The sequence below is a fragment of the Trichoplax adhaerens genome, genomic scaffold (genome assembly GCF_000150275.1).
Source record: "Trichoplax adhaerens TRIADscaffold_22 genomic scaffold, whole genome shotgun sequence".
Taxonomy (NCBI): Eukaryota; Metazoa; Placozoa; class Uniplacotomia; order Trichoplacea; family Trichoplacidae; genus Trichoplax; species Trichoplax adhaerens.
In genome coordinates this window covers 461,930-480,636 of record NW_002060963.1, presented here as the reverse complement: position 1 = coordinate 480,636, position 18,707 = coordinate 461,930, and the positions used below count along the sequence as shown (strand labels likewise).

General features: G+C 34.8%; 4 protein-coding genes across 4 annotated transcripts; 2 read left to right on the top strand and 2 right to left on the bottom strand.

The window, feature by feature from the left end:
- Positions 1-731: 731 nt before the first annotated feature.
- On the top strand, positions 732-2,989 carry TRIADDRAFT_32129 (uncharacterized protein; the record flags this gene model as incomplete). The annotated part of the gene is made up of 6 exons (XM_002117220.1): positions 732-784; positions 1,936-1,960; positions 2,053-2,143; positions 2,278-2,413; positions 2,571-2,707; positions 2,901-2,989. The coding sequence occupies 6 exons, from the start codon at positions 732-734 to the stop codon at positions 2,987-2,989; spliced, it is 531 nt and encodes a 176-aa protein (XP_002117256.1).
- A 1,741-nt stretch (positions 2,990-4,730) lies between these two features.
- TRIADDRAFT_4506 (uncharacterized protein) lies at positions 4,731-5,387 on the bottom strand (the record flags this gene model as incomplete). The annotated part of the gene is made up of 1 exon (XM_002117167.1): positions 4,731-5,387. A coding segment is annotated over one exon (657 nt), but the record flags the coding sequence as incomplete, so codon positions are not given.
- Positions 5,388-8,681: 3,294 nt separating this feature from the next.
- TRIADDRAFT_61245 (uncharacterized protein) lies at positions 8,682-12,312 on the top strand (the record flags this gene model as incomplete). Its single annotated transcript, XM_002117219.1, has 11 exons — positions 8,682-8,813; positions 9,562-9,640; positions 10,144-10,257; positions 10,358-10,477; positions 10,670-10,695; positions 10,921-11,221; positions 11,378-11,442; positions 11,676-11,766; positions 11,916-11,949; positions 12,128-12,152; positions 12,238-12,312. The coding sequence occupies 11 exons, from the start codon at positions 8,682-8,684 to the stop codon at positions 12,310-12,312; spliced, it is 1,062 nt and encodes a 353-aa protein (XP_002117255.1).
- Positions 12,313-12,689: 377 nt separating this feature from the next.
- TRIADDRAFT_61244 (uncharacterized protein) lies at positions 12,690-17,205 on the bottom strand (the record flags this gene model as incomplete). Its single annotated transcript, XM_002117166.1, has 14 exons — positions 12,690-12,753; positions 13,003-13,106; positions 13,197-13,298; positions 13,384-13,479; positions 13,795-13,889; positions 13,988-14,053; positions 14,424-14,498; positions 14,640-14,740; positions 14,898-14,994; positions 15,262-15,335; positions 15,713-15,918; positions 16,036-16,163; positions 16,358-16,487; positions 17,101-17,205. The coding sequence occupies 14 exons, from the start codon at positions 17,203-17,205 to the stop codon at positions 12,690-12,692; spliced, it is 1,443 nt and encodes a 480-aa protein (XP_002117202.1).
- Between the last annotated feature and the right edge of the window lie 1,502 nt (positions 17,206-18,707).

Here is an 18,707-nt window from a genome sequence, read left to right as displayed (position 1 = left end):
CAAAACATGATCCTATCCTATTCCTGCATGCTAATGAGCGCTTCCTTAACCAGTCGACAATGCCACTGTTTGACATGAGTAAACGGATCCTACCGTCTCGATCAATATTGAAAATGAAACATTACGAGTAACAAAGAACATGTTCGGCATCAACTGCAGAACGAGACTCGGAACATGCTCGAGCACGATACAAAATCAACCTATCTGGAGAACAGTGGTGTACAGTACAGGAGGAATAGGCAAAGGCTGCATAGGACGACTTGAAGTAAAGCGATTAGCCGCCGACTACTTTGCTAGCCTGCCTAGCCATTTTATTATAATCTTACACCAATACAATTGAAATAACTATACAAAATGATCACGGGCATTGAAATCATTTTTCAACTATTTCTTCATCATAATCATCTTCCATCGACATCCTCCAACCTACCGTACATATATGACTTTGCTCAGTCATTTTCATTTTGACAAACAGAACATTCAATTTTCCACGCCATATTGCCGTTCAAGGTAGTCCGGCTGTACAGTACAATGTACACTACCACCTACAGTACCAGGTATTGTACCACGGTGGAACACCAGCAATACTGTAACTGGTCAATTCAGCAATCACAATCCTGCCGTTGAATGCGAGTGCTGACCAAGGCTACTGCAAAAGCGATAAACTGCCAAATCCGTCCTCGAATCCATTCCATTCTTCAATATTACAGTATTCTAAGAAGCTGAAAGAGATGGCATCCCTACGACCATTCACCTGCAATGACTTATTTAAATTCAATTCTGTGTAAGTCAACGAAATACCTGCAACTGTCAATGTTGGAGAACTAGTTTACATGACCTTGATTGAAAAATTGACGCCCAGCACTCGGTGCAACATGGCCAGTATGCACCATCGAATGATCAACCATGCAGCATGGCTAATGACAGTAAATAGTAATCGAAAAGATAGAAAACTTCATCCATCTTAACCGTCTTCATAGTAGGAGACTGCAAGGAGTAGTCAATCATTCAATCATTAGAATTGACCTTGTGTCATTGCTGTTGTTAACAATTCCTGATTGTCTGAAACCGCACAACATACAGTACACTGGTTTGCATTACTGGAAGCGTAGAACCGAGGATGAGATCGTTCTTGCAGCTCAAACGCTAATTGAGCAATCAGTGGATTGACTTAAGCTTAACCCGCACATCATGCTATGCGAACGATATTTCTTATCATATTACTTGATGACTTATTTTAGTCAGCATCATCGGATTGATCGTGCTCAGTTCAATTGGGGAGTCAAACTAGCTATTGATATGGTAAATAATTCAATCATGCTTTCCGTCAAGCGAGACTTATCCAACAATCAGTACTTGCTGCTCGTTGACAGAGTGACGACCACATCATCGAAATTGCTAATCATTGACGCCCATAGCCTAGACTAATAAACTCGAGATACATGACAGTAATAACTGAAACTGACGATAATTACAGAATAGCATCGACATCTATTGATGAGCGTCAACGCTCAAGGCATGTTGGTAGCATAGCATCCACAAAGCGATCAGGTGCTTTATTTTCGCCTGATCGGATACCTCACTTGATAATACTGTAGTCAGCTAGGACTTGGCAATCTATTGGTAGTCAACGAAAACTACCGCATTTGAATCAAGCTTGATCTTCATCCTCCATGTCATGATGATCCTGTAGTACTAATTACGATACTGTACTATGGGTCTAACGGCTCTAAGTAATCGCTTGGCGCAATACAAAAGGGTTGAACTTCATTGTACAGTTATAAACGCGTTCAAATGATCAATGTCTGATCCTGCATTGATAATACAATTTGAAGTCTTCCTAGAATTTAGATTCTTGATAGGTACTCTTCTTGATCGTATATACTATAAACAAAATATTGAATCGAAACTCTTTTCTTTATTTTTACTTTGTAGCAACCTTGATTCACTCACAGAGACTGTATCCTAACGTCTTAAAGTAGCAGATATCTTAATTATTTTGTCTTATGTATTACATTCCAGTTGATATTATTCTTGAACTAGTTGTTATAGTATAGCATATCATTCTATCTACAGTACTTGGCGAGATGGCCTGAATATTTCCTTGCGGTGGAATCTTGTACCGGCGAAATTATGGGTTATAGTAAGTAGAATTAGAATATTGGATATTACGTGAAGGGATTTATTGCTATACAGAACATCAAAGATGTGGATAACATCAATTGTAATAAGTCGAAAATAATTGACCTAATATTTTTGACTAACGTTATGCCGTAGTTATGGGAAAATCGGAAGGTTCAGTTGAAGCCAAAGAATGGCATGGACATGTAACTGCTTTGAGTGTCAGACCTGAGTCTAGGCGAATAGGAATTGCAGCATTGTTAATGGATGAATTAGAGAAAATATCTGATAAGTATGTTATTTTCTAGTTGATCTCATATACTTTTATGCCATGTCTATGAGTAAGCTTTTTCGCATATATTGGTATTAATACTTACTAGAGTGCATTGCTTTGACCGAAATTTAAACCGGTAGTGATATAACTACTGTATGGTTTTTATTTATTATAGGCAAAAATGTTTCTTTGTCGACCTTTTCGTGCGCGTTTCTAACGTTACAGCTGTCAATATGTATCTGTCTTTGGGATATATTGTTTATCGTACGGTGTTAGAATACTACATTGGAGATGATAATGAAAATGCTTATGGTTAGTGACAATTAGATACATAAAGTAAACAATAAGCTCAATTCAATTTGCTAGAATTAGCTTATGTTATTCCTTTGATAGCTTGGTAGTTTGTGTATATATCTCTTCAAGAGATGTTATTTAGCATTAGAAAGATATAGGAAATGTGAGATAATAACTATCTTCTGCTTTTGTTTATTTCGACATGCTGTAGATATGCGTAAAGCCTGCTCACGAGATAAAGAGAAAAAGTCAATGATTCCTCAGAAGGAACCAGTGTGGCCAGACGCTGTGCTACCGTAATGCCTACTTAAGATAATTTTAATGTTTTCATCCCAATTTGGATTATGGTACTGTCTTTTAGAATATTAAATTTTATGTTAGCTCACATTCAATGCAGGTCAGGGAGACTGATGTTTTTAAGATGATTTTTATCTTGTTACACTATGATGTTACAACGTTATCTCAAACTAATGATCCAAATTAAATTATTAATGTGCTATTTACTGTAAATTGTTACTAATCTGGCGGCACGCCGCACTTATAGTACAATATATCAAAAATATTGATTATCTGTACTTTCTTCATTGATAGTAATGTAAAAAAAGAACGAAATAAAATCGATACTTTTCTTTCCTAACCAAATATACCTATGTCGAAAGTAATCTGATGAGATTTAATCAGTTATAGTACACCTCTATGGAATATAAGGAAATAGATGAGAAATACGCCATTATTTATTTTTATATACTTCTCTTTCCTATCTGAATATACCTATGTCGAAAGCAATTTAATAAGATTTGATCAGTTATATAACATCTCTATGGAAAGGTGACTACTATCATTCTATGGAATATGAGGAAATGCATTACAAATGCACTGTTGTTTGCTTTTACAATTAAGCTGTTGTGCAATCGATAATAGCTGTTAACGTATTGATGAATAGAAAGGTACACTACAAATTAATTTAAATTAAATAACTATTACAGTGTTTAGGGTCAAAGTATCCAAATTCATTTACCCAAACGGAGAAATGATCCATTTTTGAGACGCAATTCATTATTAGCCAAATATCCCAGTTTTTTCCCCGTTTATTACTTACACTTGTAATGAACTATTATAATCGTAAATAATGAAAGATTATCATCACGGTCATTTAATCATTTAATTATCCATATTAATGCATTACGGATATTTGCATAATATTTTAAAAAATAAATCATGCTAATATTATTTAAATTAGCAAATAATTTAGACAGTATAAACGGTAGTACAAATTGTAAAAATTTTTCATGTTTATAACCCTTATTTCCATGATGATAGGCGAATAAGTATACATATGTCAATCGTAAGTACATAATAATAATGCGTTGTCAAAAGGTAGTGAAAGAATATACATTCGTTTCTTATTAATATTTATTCCCTAATATTAACGATGTGAATCTACCTGTAGGATATGATTGGTTTAATAATAATAAAAATAATAAGCAAGTCAAAGTTAGATGTAATTATACATTAATACATTGTGTGACCCGCAGTGCAGTCCGTGAAATCGTCAATTTCCATCCAGATTTACAATAACGATCATTCCGACATTACTTCTATACAATATACATGATAGAAATCTGATATACCCATATGCATGCACATGTACAGTAATATGTACAATATCTATGTAAGTCTACGTACAGCGCAAGCATGCAATACTATGGACATCAGGTATATTGAAAGAGGACTACTAGAGAAAGAGATTGAGAGAATTTTTCTAGGGCAGTCCTTTACTTGAGATTGCCATAGGTAAAAACCTAGTAACTTACGTTGCAGTAATTTTTTGCTGGGGTATGGTGTAACTTATGTATAATCTGGTGCCACTCTGTGCTAATTTATGCAATTCTTTTTGCTTAGCTTCCGTAGTAATGTCATGCTCTGCAAATCTTCTTCTCAACTCATACATAGTATAACGATGGCGTGGCTTAGGCTCAATAAATAAATGAAATCGAATATCATTTCGTGGTATTAATCCAGCTTTTTGGCCTAAAATTGCAATATAAGCATCATCGACTGTCTTGAGTTTTTTCGTTGTTGGAACATGCTTTAAAAAAGTAGCAATTACGTCACCCGACATAACATAGGCAAATCCTGAACAGAAACGGGGGAACAACTTGTGTGGATAATCATCCTTTGAGACATAATATTTATGATTTTTCTTACGAACTACTCTACGTGCAAGTGTTGAACCATCAACTCTACCTATCCAGAATCGAGTAACTCTGTTATTTCGAGCTTGGCCTTGCATGAAATTAAATAATAGGTTTACATTAACGAAGACGTCATCGTCACCTTTATACATATAAATTGGTTTACAAAAGCGATTAGCCCAAGCCATGGACATGATACTTTTCTCAGTTAGGTTTTGCATATGGTCGATAAAGTTCCCTAATATCATATCGCCATATTTCGCAGATTCTTTTTCTACTTCTTTATTTAATCGAGAGTTGGTAGAATAGCCAACAACAAACAACGTCCTCCAAGCGTACTGGTGTTTGGCTTTAGCATTCAATTCAGTATTATCGCCCCATGTTTTTCGTATTCCTATGCGACGTTTAGCATGAGAAGGTTTAGAATTGATCATGAGTAAGATAAAAGCCCTCATTTCGCAAGGCTTCGCACTAGGTCGACCGGAAAAATACTCTAGCCCTATGTCATTGTAATGGCGATAGTTGACAACCAGTTTGGATTTTTCTTCAATAACAGTTTTATTTTCGGATGTACCTTTACTACTAGTAATACGATTGATTGGAATACTTAATGTACTATTATCGACAACATTGGCTCGATTGTCGATAAGTATAATGGAATGATCGGCTCGATCTTCAGATTCTTTCTCATTGCTAGGACGTGATGCGACTTTAATAAAATTTTTAAAACGTGGAAGCATGGAAATGAAGATTAGGACAAAAATGACGGCTATTAGCAACCGTTTCATTCTTATAATCATGGCTACAGTCTTTTTCATTGACTAGTCTAGAAATTCTCTGCAAGCGACCCAATCATGTACTAAATGGATAGATATAAGCTTGCAATAAGCCATCGTTTAAGAATTACTGTTGAAGAAAAACATCTAGAATAGGATGAATTGAAAAAAAGAAATGTTCTTAAGTTTATGCAAGTTATAATATTACGAATAGGTTCTAATGTTAGAAATTAAGACAACATGGATGCGAACAGTCCAGATTGGTCAAGATGAAATTTTCTCAAGCTTCAGATAGTACAACGAAATAGATTCCAATTTCAGCAATAAAATGGATAAAAGATAATGTTGGTGTAAGTAGCATCAATGAGAAAAGTATAATTCTGAATGAGGTTCATGTTTTCTGCTAACACATAGACAAAGAAGTTACCAATAGGTTGTTGCCTAAAAGGAGCAGAATACGCTTAGGTTTCAATTTTAGAAATCAGGACAATATTGATGAGAACAGTCGAGATTGGTCAAGATAAAATTATTCTTCCATTTTTTACGTATATCACGGTATACTGTAGGTTCATTGATCAGCAATAAAATGGCTAAAAGATAATTAATTATCATTGAAGGTATAATAATAATGACGAGGTCTCTATTTTTCCATGGATACCCATGGACGTTGTCTATTGGTTCAAGAAGTTAGCTATAGTTTGTTGTATCACGAATCCCTTTTTAATGCTATAACGAAAGGTACTTTCTTGGCATAGGTTTGTATCTAATACTGCAGGAAAACGACACAAGATACTGTATGTCTGCAAAATATCATTACATATACATGCAACATGATATTGAATAAGAAGTTATCCACTAGTAGAGTAGATGGAGATAAAGTCTTGCGGGACAAATGAGATTATGTTCAAATTCATGGAAATTTCGATTCTACTCGTCTTATAGTAACAGCTCATTTATTGGAGCTATCGTAGGTTATTTGGTCCTAATGGAGTATTTAGTTACGAATGGATGAGAAGAGGTATTGTACGATGCTATATTGTTCGGCTAGACGGGTCTACATAAATATCTATTTCATTCTATTGCGTATAATCTACTGATTAAAGTAAGACTACAGGAATCAAGTTAATTTTACACGTCTAAGTCTATATTGACTTTCTCATCAAGCATATAATACGTAGAGTACAGAATGCATCCAAACGGTCGGATCATTGGGTATAGGCACTTAACCGGTTACGAAAATTCAAGAGTAAAAACATCGATAGGACTAGCAGGTATAGGATATACATTCATGGAATATCAAGTACAGTATCGGTTTTTAATTTCCTGCTGATCTATTTCATTTTCACACTATTTAGTCAATCTTTGACGTTGTATTGGAAGTCCAGTCGAGGTCGACGAGTGGTGATGAGCGAGAAAGCGAAATGGATTGGTTGCAATCAGTGCAAACATTTCATGCTAGCACTACCGAAAAGAAAGTTGCAAGGAAAGGACACAATCGTTCTTGATTTTGGCCTATTTTGCTACCATAGAACCACGCTAGATCAATGACTGATCATGATGCAAGATGGAAGAAACATGCTTCAATTTCAGACATGATCAACGCATGACCACTAGCCTACTGGACAATCTACATCAATAGCCAACTTGTAGTCTACTCGTGCCCATCGATTAAGGCAATATGGGGACGATATCGAGCCATTTAATGATCAGTCTATCGAATAACAGTTGGATAGTGTGTCCTACTCACATTGCAATTGAAAGGAGGAAGCCATCTTGTCAAAAGCTCTCCTTGGCGGCTAGTCTGCGAACTATTGCAGCGACTGTCGCTGGTCAGAATGACTGCAACACCGCTCAACACTGGTGTGGAGTGACCACTTGACTCATTCTGACCATGTTATGTTGTCTCCTATAGTACAAGTACATAGTCTATGACTGATCACTCTCGCTCAGACAGACGGACTTTTCTCAACAAATGAAGCTGTCAATATGGAAAAATGGCTCTAGCTGGTCAGAATGAGTTCAACACAGGCGTGGAGTGACCAGTTGATTCATTCTGACCATATTGTGGTGTCCCCTATTAAAATCTCCAGAACATGACCTTACAGCATACAAAATTTGGAAATAAAGTTTGGACGCATCTTTCATACAGAACTAAATAAGATGTGTCCAGACTTTCCGGACACCCTGAACAGCCACATAGTCTACGACTGATCACTCTCTCTTCAGACAGACGGACTTTTCTCAATAAATGAAGCTGTCAATATAGAAAAATGGCTACATACGATGGATCTTCCGTATCTGTTTTCGAAATCACTGCTACTGATTTCAATCACATGGATGATCTATTTCAAGCAGAGCTTAATAGCAGATAATAACATTCAACCAGCTTAATTAATTGAGAAAAAATCTGTCAATTTCAAATCGACTGTCTTCATACTAAATCACGATTCTAATCAAGTGTGTTGGGCATAAATATTTTGACAAAGACCCAGCATTGCATTCAACCAACTTGGCATGATGCTGTACTGTACACTGTACACTGTACACTGTACACTCTGAAGTGAGCGAATGGCACGGTACGGTACGGAACGGAACAGAACCCTAAGGTTGTCATGTTATAACTGGAACAGGTTATAAACGTTATAACTACCGGAAAAACCAATATCAGCCAGTATCCGCTAGAATTGATCAATATCGTTCCCAAGCAAACTCAAAATATTCCCTTCAATCATTGATTCTTCAGTATTAGAGAGAAGGTTTTGCCCTAAATTGTGAAATATAAAATTGGTTATAAAACCAAAGGTTTTATCTATTTTGTTAACTAATTCAAAGTAAATAACAACAAGTCGTTTTCGACGCCGAGGGAATAGCATCCAAGTCTTGTATGAGAGAGAGACTAGGGCCTGCTAGATACAGTATATTCGACATACAGTACTGTAGGGCCTCCAAAAGGACTACACCGTACACTTTACAGTATCAGATCGCATCCATCCATCCCATTGACTACGCTAGTGGACAACCATGGCGATCAAGTGGATCCATTTATTACTCTTGTTGCTCGTTTTTAGCACCATTTCCAAGGGCAATCATGCTCATCAATGGGTCAAAATGATGCAGTTACAACCTGCTACAAGACGATTCAGTCAAGACACGGTATGTGAATTGTAGATTAGAATCAATCCTTGAAGGAATGACGACATAGCCCCAGTTTGCATGATAGTAGGATAGGAGTACAAGCAATGCATACCATTTTAACGATGCTATCGTGTCAAATAATTCTAGCCATTCCATTCAATTGAACATTCAGTATTCTATACTAAGCTTTCGATCGAATTATGGTCTTTCTCTCATGACCAAATTCATCGATGGATGAAGGAGGATGATGCTCCTTCAAGTCAGCTAGCCATAACAACGTTGAGAAGACCTTTCTAAAACGATGATTTGATGGCGCGACATCGTTGCTATAGCAAAGACCCACAGTTTCCCATCCTGTAATAATAAATACTAGTGATGTATAATCGATCTCCAACAGTAAAAGAGCGAGTGATTCAATGAATCAACGATAATTTTTATACCCGATAAAATGGTGAAGGTATTGATACTGATTGATATAGACAACATAGTGATGAGTGTATCGGTATCTCTAGAATCGGATCGAGTGGATGAGTTTTAGATTTGTATTTTCTCCTATTTGTATATGATAGAGCATAAGAATTGACTGGATCCCTTAATATACTCGATCTATAGAATCTTGACTATTAGTATACGTAGATGAAGGTAGTAAATGCTACTTTAAACCTCAATGTAAAATTTTCATCTCTAATTCTACACTTATACGGGTGTTATTGTGATGATGACTATGCAATAGAAATCTTAATGGACGATTTTTTTTTTTCTTTAGGCTACTCATCATGATCCAATGTTTAAAAACTATCTACAATTTATTAAGGAATATAACAAGAGTTACAATAATATACAAGGTAAGATAGATGACTATGTATTATCCATGAACTGGTGCATTCATCATCAATGCCTTCATTCATGTCTTTATGGTGATATTTACATACAATACTACTGCAGTATAACAGTAGTTTATCCTACCTCTTTCCAGAGGTAATCATACTGTGTTTTACTCGAATATGGCATCGGCTCTAAATTAGTTTTTGCAAGTTAACTAATACGGATCGATGTTGAGTCAATGATCTCTTTACTGTAGTGAATATGACGTGTATTCAATTTGACAATAGTGACAATTCATCTAGTAATGATAAAGGCTAGAATTACTTCTTCATTTCATAATATGGATTGTGAATAGATATTCAAGTTGTATTTAAACTTATCGCAGTACGCATATTGTAGGACAATCGCGTTAACTACTTGATACGGTATCCAATCTTACTGCATAATTCTGATATAAATCCAAGAAAACGAAATGTAACACGCATTAAATTTTCTTAATTCAACAACATTACGATATCGACAGAATTAAACTATCGTTATCAAGTATTTACGAAAAACATGGCTAGAGCTATGCTATTTCAAAAGCATGATAACGCTACCGGACGCTACGGTTTCACCAAGCTTAGTGATTTAACAGGTTAACGATTTCTTTCGCCTAAATTTCACTTTATTCTCGTAACCTTTACAATATCTATTGATGAAGAATAGCATATAAATTACTGTATTATTTTATCTAGATCAAGAAGTTAAATCATTTTATGCTATGAAAAAGTGGCCACAACAACTTTACCCTACTAAAAAAGCAAACATTCCTCAATTAAATTCCCTCCCTCAATCCTTCGATTGGAGAAGTAAAGGTACACGTTAAATTTTTATCATTGCTGCTTTAGTAGATATATTGTAGCTGTATTTACTCGATAAGCGACAAATAGAAAGATGACATGCGCCAATAGCTTCAATATTTTGTTAAATCATGGCTTTTTAGTATGCAATCATACCGAATTGATTTAATAGTGAACCAATTCTCTATTATCTAATACTTTTCGTAGGAGCTGTTACAGCCGTTAAAGATCAGGTAATAAAATTGTTCACCTCGTATAATGATAATAATAGATTCGTTAGTAGGACAGAAGTCAATAGTATTTAATCGACACTATAGCTCTTAATCATTGCCTTAATATAAAGCCTTTCTCTACCCAGTATTTAAGAAATTGTTCATACTGTACTTGTTTGGTATAGTTATAAAGAGTTAGCATCATACGTACAGCCTGTATAATTTTAGATATGTTAATAATTATAGAAACGTTGCGGTGCATGCTGGGCGTTTGCTACTACTGGTAATATTGAGGGTCAATGGTACCTAAATAAAGGCAAATTATACTCATTAAGTGAACAAGAGTTGGTAGATTGCGATAAGATCGATGAAGGTTGCAAAGGAGGGTTACCACTCAATGCGTATCATTCTATCATGAATCGACTGGGAGGCTTGGAAACTGAAAAAGATTACCCTTATGTTGCTAAAAATGGTAAATGCAAGCTCAATAAAAGTGAAGAAGTTGTTTACATTAATTCCTCTGTTAAAGTATCAACGAACGAGACAGGTACAGTGATATCACTATTATGAATCTGTATTACGAGCCTACGAAATAAAATGAAATGGTTTATTGGATTATTATGCAGCTTTCGCAGCATAAAAATTTGATCTTCTATCGTATGATAGATCATTTAAAGCTAACAAACAAAAAATCTTATCATAGATCTTGCTGCTTGGCTTGTTGCACATGGTCCCGTTGCAATTGGAATTAACTCCGTAAACATGCTGGTAAGATGAGATTTTTCTCGCTAAGAATTTTCCTTAATTATAGTAATTTGATACTGCATGTATTATAGTACTATAAAATCAAAGTCAGATTGATGATAATATTAAATAGTTATTTTCAAGGCATCACCAGACTTTTAAATGATTGGCTTGTAATTGTAAAATGAAGGTGATTCTTAATATATGTATGTTTGTGCTACGATACGATTGAAGTGTACAATTTACCTTGTTACTAGCATTACAAAGGAGGAATAGCTCATCCAACAAACAAAGACTGCAATCCGAAATTATTAGATCATGGAGTTTTAATCGTTGGCTATGGTGAAGGTAAGATAATATTGATTCAAATGATGTAATATCTTATAAAATTTGCTGTAGTTTATCGCCATGAATTACAACGATATGTTAACACTCATGATGAATATACTTATTACTAGTGGATATTTATTGTTTCTTTTAATGTAATGTTGTTTTAGAGAAAAGTACACCCTATTGGATAATAAAAAATAGGTTTGTATTGACATGCTAGGCTTATGCTTTTTAATTAAGCTTAATACTGTATATCGATTATACTGCGTTTATATCTCAAGGAATTGAAAATTATAATTAATATAGATTTATAGCCCTTGAGTAATTCTTGTACTGCATTATAATTTATTAATTTATGCTATGTAATTATATTTTAAAGTTGGGGAACCGATTGGGGAGAAAAGGTAAGCATCGCAGTTGAGCTCTCACGTTTACGCCGTAACTGCATAATCATTATAATTCGTATTGTGTATGAACTACTATCATTAGGGTTATTACAGAGTGGTACGTGGCATTGGAGCATGTGGACTGAATAAATCGGCGACATCTGCAATTGTGTACTAAAATGAGTTGTGATGGTAATGGCTCCATATCGAAGACGTAGCAAAATGCAGATTGCAGAAAACCACTCCATTACCTAAATAAAATAAATCGAAAGATTGACTATTTACTGATGTTATATCATTTATTATACCAATCCATAATTCCGATAAAGGAAATCCAATTGTAAACAAGAATTTAGAAGCATTACTAAGGAAATGGATATTGGCAAACGAGAGAAATGGCAATCCATCAGACGCTGTATAAAATATACAATGATGTTTTCACTCTACTTTGTATATAACTAGTTCAATTCACACTTAACCATATGAGTGAGCTGCATCGTTACGAGTTAAATCGGTTTAACGATAGAGAATGAATTAGTATACGCGTAGATTAGGTTATGATGTTGCTACAGTATTAAAAAACAGATATATCGATTTGCTGAGAGCGTGTCCAATATTTCTATAATGCGACATAAATTGCAAAAAAATGTTAGTCGAGATTTCAATCATATTATTTTTGTATCATTTCTACAAGAAAGAAATTTGTAACCTATTTTTTGAGCCATATCTTATATTAGCCAATAGCCGTATTTTATCATCTTCTTTTTCACATTCTTCATATTTTGTTAATAAACTTGAGAATAGTCCGAAAAATATCGATCTTGTTAGTATCTTAATCAAGTGAAGAATTAATCTATTTTAAGCTTACTGGTTAACAGTCGGGTAGACATTTACAATCGCAAATGCCTTATCAGGTGATGCACCACTGATTGGAAGTAATAGTTTAACAAATGCTTCTTTGACAGTCATTTTCTGATTTGCAAGTGTACAGTACATAAAATAATGTCAATTGCATAGATAATAACTGCTCAACAGTAATTACTTATAATTTTGTTATATTACCTTGTTCTTCACGAATCTTTTATTAAACATTTCGAACGTAGGTAAGTAATCATCAGCATAGGCTACATCACATTGATCTGCTGCACAGTATAAAGTTTTACCCTAGAGCAAAGGAGTATATAATATCTCGTAATAAATATTGGGTTGTAACAATACCATAAGTTAGCTGAATCATGAATATATTAACCCGATACATATGTTGAAGACTTTTCGTAAGAGCGGCAATAAATTCGGCCGTTTCTTTCCAACTTTGAGTAACCCAAACAGCAAAGTCGTCTACAACCTAAAGTTAACAAAATGATTAAAGCATATCGACGTAAAGTTTCACGTAAATCCAATAAAACTTTATTCATACGCGAGTATTTAGTATTGCTTGATGTAATCTGGATATTGGTATACCGACACCAGAACTATTAGAATTTTCAGCTACGTAGAAAATTTTATTCATTTCACACTTCCCGAGCCGAAACTGTTAAGTAATGAGAATGATAAACAAGTACATTTTACATTTAAATCAAGAAAAAATTTAGTAATACCAGGGTTTACTTACCTAATTTCTTACAGTAAGTTCTAAATGTAGGTACTATTCATCATTTACCTTTTGCTCATGATATCTGCCGTCTTTAATGCTAGAACCGAGATCATCCATACTTTTCCTTTCAACAATACAGTCTATTACAAGTTCCCTATCACCTTGTATAGGGTATATATGACATTGAAGATGAAAGAGCAATTGATAAATTAATATTACTACTTTGCTAATATCTAATACATATTCAACGCCAGCATACTATTTTTATCTTTCGCTACCCAAAGAAAGTCGCCAAGATGTAATTTGCGTTTGTCGTAGATAAAGTCTGTAAAAATTTGTTACTAAACGTTATAACAAATTGATAAAAAGATTCGTTTACAAATTAAGTGTAAACAAGATACTACCGCAAGTATCGAAAAAACCTCCAAAATCAATTGTGGTACTTCTCCTGGAGATTAAATCAAATTTACATAAATAAAATTTATTTTAAGGTTCCATGCAATATTTTATGACAGAACAGCTGCTGTACCCGCTCATTTCTTGATTATCAACACATAAGCAGATCCTATAGTCGTCTAAGTAATTAATTTTTTGGAAAGACAATAACGAAGGATTTAAGTACAGAAGTTATTAAGACAGGGTTATTTAGCGATATTCAACTATGCAAGCATAGAATATAATTGATACAAACATACCAGGCTGAAGCTTAAATGCACATTTTCTCGAAGACGTTGTAGTTTCCCTAGATCCAAATTCTACAGCACGTGAATCTATGAATGAGGTCACAAATTAGTCATCAACATAGTAAAATAATGAAGGCTTGCTAAGATATATACTGTAGATAGAAGTGGTATCCGCTAAATCTGTATCAACTTGGTGAATTTATATCTCGTACAGTGAGCCTGACATACCATATGTAGAATCGCGTGGCAGATTGCATAATTCACGTGGCGGATTGCATAATTCACTAGCGTAATCATGATGGAGGTAGGCAATAATGAATTCGCTATCGCTTTATTTTATAAACAGGAGTTAGTTTGACGGAGAAAAAATGACAGTATCCTCACTGTAATAGCAGTATCTAATCATCTCTCTATCATAATAAACAAGTAAACCTATACACATCTGTTCAATTGAGGAATGAGTAACAATGTCAAACTGCAACTTACTTGGACTGATCTTGATTTTCATCAAGGCGATATTTTACCTTTGATGAAACAAGTTGACTAAATGTAGTTTTGATAGTATATAATTTTTGCCCTGCATCTGTTGCAACAAAATAGGACATGGTCGTTTAAGTAACTATACACGCATAATAGCAATTACTGGAAATTAAGTTTCAACTAGATTAACTTTAAGCCCATAGACCGCAGTAAGCAAATAAAAAGCATGAAGCCTACTTATGCACTCTACATCTATATGTCATTTATCGTATAGATAATTGGTCATTTTGTAAAATAACCGAGCCGTTTGCAAAATGACAAATTCTGCAGTTGTATCGAGTGTGCAGACGACGTTATTATAAAGACATACCATTAAAAATGAGTTTAGATTTCTTTCTTGCCATAACGGTATTCTTATTCTCATCAATATACCAATATTTCAAGCTTGAATTTTTATTAAAATATAAGCTTACATTAGTTGGGCGTACGCCAACTACTTTCTAGATAGCAGTGCTTCAATTGCATGTTTAAGCTGAAGAGATGAAATGCTAATAATCTGTAATATAGTATATCTCATTTTAATAACTGGGCAATGAAACGTAGGGACTAATATTAAAATATACACTTGTCTCAAACTTGATAAACTCGAAATATACTGCACTACTGCACTAGAAATATATACAGAACCTAGAGTGATATGTAGTAAGTTTGCCTAACTTTATTTCATTGGAGGAGTAATGAGAGACAGTAATTTCTCTTGCTATACATCCACACTCCCTGATTTTAGATCAAGTCACAGCTTCTTTAATATTTTTATTTACCTGGTGTAAAAGTCATCTAGATTAATGGGACAACTTTTACGTGCTGTATTGCGATGCTTGCGACCTGAGGATTGATCAATTCCGGTACTGAAGAGGATTTCATCGCTACTGGTACTCGCTAAGTCTTGGTTTGCATTATCATCGTCCGGTTCAACGCTTGTTTTTCGATCAGCTCTTCTTTGCCGTGCTGTGTCTGCCTTCTTTTTCTAAATAATAATAAGTATAGCTGTGTTATATTGCATTTTCCTTTCTTTTACATCACCTATAATAATGTTTAGAGTAGAATTGACAATTTAAGCTTAAATCTACAACTTGACACTTACTAGAGGTTGCTTGGTCTGAGTCTTGCTAGGACGATTGCTTTTAGATATTGGACGCTGTTTGGCACTGGTTTTTGGTATAGGTGGTGTCGCTTTCTTTACTGGATTTACAGAATGAGTAGGAAGTGTATCTAGATGCAAGAATTAACAACAATCTCTAACTTACTTAAAAATTAGCAATACATGCTAGGAAAACAAAGTTGAAGACGAAATATTGATACATTACTACTGCGATTAGATGCTTTGCATTGGATTGATTTATGCCATCATGAATAGCAAGCATAAGACGTATTACGACCGGTAAAGATTATACTAGATCACTTACTGCCTTCGTCCAGATATTGCTGTAATTTTTCGCCAAGGCTTTTGCATAGCTTAACTCCGAAATTTTGCAGTTGCTTCAACGCATGGACATCGGTAATAGGTGGCGGGTATGATGATAATGATTTAATAGCCTATGGTAATTCAATCAATAGCAAACTTCAATTTAGACCATCGAATTCGATTAGCTGTGCGCAATCTTAGCAGTCAACTGTAAAACTCCAATTTACTGCCTGTAGTTTGTAAACAACTATACTGGGTAGCATTTGGAAAAAGAAGAATTTGATTTTGCATAGAGATTTGGAGTATAATTTATAATTAGCACTTGCTAATCCTAAGCTATTCGATATCTCAACCTTTGATCCAGCTTTCACTACTATACTGCGCAGAGTTGAGCTCAATTTACCGAATCATCTGCATAACAACATGTCGAACAGGTATCATCGGCAAGGAATTAAAAATCATGTTTTCAAGGCTCTGCATATGGACAAAGACTAACATAGAATGGATAAATTAACCGGCTAAAGCACCATAGAAAATTTGAAGCAATTGGAATGGTAATTAAAACTACAACATCGGACGTGACAATATCTTCCATTTTCGAATGTCTGCCGCTGTTATATGTGAACTTTCTCGATGGGCCATTGCAGGGAACGTCTGACTGCTTGACAAACAACTGGCCGAATCACCTCTAGGTCTACACCGTATAATCCACTAAGCCATTAATGCTACAGGCTAACTTTTTACCTTTTTATATACAAATCGCATCTTCGAATCTTTATCACTAGCATCCTGATACCATTCTCTTAACCATCTTAGAAAGAGTTTGTTGGCACTTTTGTCTTCGGCCATGTTATCAAATCCAAATTGAATTTTTGCTACTCAAATCAATCACTGTTAGCATCCGTATTGCTTCCCAAGCAGCAATACAATGTAAAGGTTGATAGAATAGCCTTAACGAGGGTTAACTGATCAAGGAACTGATTAATTTTCTGCTCTTTACACTAATGACGATCAAAATTTTGCTAAATTTGATCCTTCCTGGTAGTTTGTTTTCGATACTATGGAATAGAAATAAGCGCGAGGAAAGGCAAATTGGACGAGAGAAGAGGAAAATGCCACTTCTGCAACGGATTCGTACTGTATTTGTATGTGTTACAGACATGTGTTTGGGTTGGGCTATAGCGGACCACCGCTGCAGCTACTATAGTAAGCTATGCAAGCGCGAAATAGGTGTACAATCCGAGTGTAGTATGATACCTATTAATGAAGCTCGTGAATCAGTACCAATACTATAATTTGTATAGAATTCTGAAAAAGGACCCCTATTAATGCCTTTAATTTAACGATCATGGCTGACAGTCTTCCTTTCTGGATATTTTAGGCTAGATAGCATCGGTAGTAAATCTAGAAGGATTTATTTTATGGTTTGTTACAAATGGAGTGCAAAACCGGCATTCAGCTGTTGTTTGTTTTCATCATGATATAACGTACATATATCATTTAGATATAACTAAGAAGTGGCCACAGCTGCTTCTACCTAACTTTCCAGCGCAGAGCTCTGCAAAACATGCCAAATAATAAGGCAACCTAACAATTGAGACTCTTTAACCTGCTTGCCAGCTATCTATTGAGCTCAGATACTGGACGCATATTGGAATGCTATTGCATGACCATAGTAATATAAATTCGTATGCTATTACAGACTTGTTGGCTTTTGCATAAATTGCAATAAGTTTAGTAATCTGTAGCAAGCCATCGACAAGTGTATAGCTTAAAATACGGGAACAGTTCTATTAATAATAGCTTCGATGGCTATTAATACTTAGTACAAATAGTCCAGAACGCAACAGTTCTATTAGTTTTGTAAACTAATAATTTGGTATGTGTACGCGTATAATGTAAAACACATATATATAATTCATAAAATTGAATACTGCTAAGGAGCACATATTCTATACAAACATTCTTCCTGTTGCTAACAAAGAATGATCAAAATCACTTGCCTAGGACCAGCTAACTAGTTTTTAGCATGCAGTACTTGTTCGAGACAGAAGAGCAGTGTCTTAATTGACATTTCGTTATATATACGCATATGTACGTGGATGTCACTTTAACGGTATTAAGTTATGGCAAGAGAATAAATATTTTTAAATGTCAATCAACCTATGAATAATAGGTACATTTATTTTTAATTTCAAACACCAATGACTATAATTTTACTATAGTCAAGATCTCATATCTAAATGCTAGATTATAGGGACTAGGGGGCAGCTTAAAGCCTCATCGAGGAAATTTGTAGTTAACTTTAAAGATTGTGTATCAGATATTTCGTTTCGTTCTAGCTAGTGGAA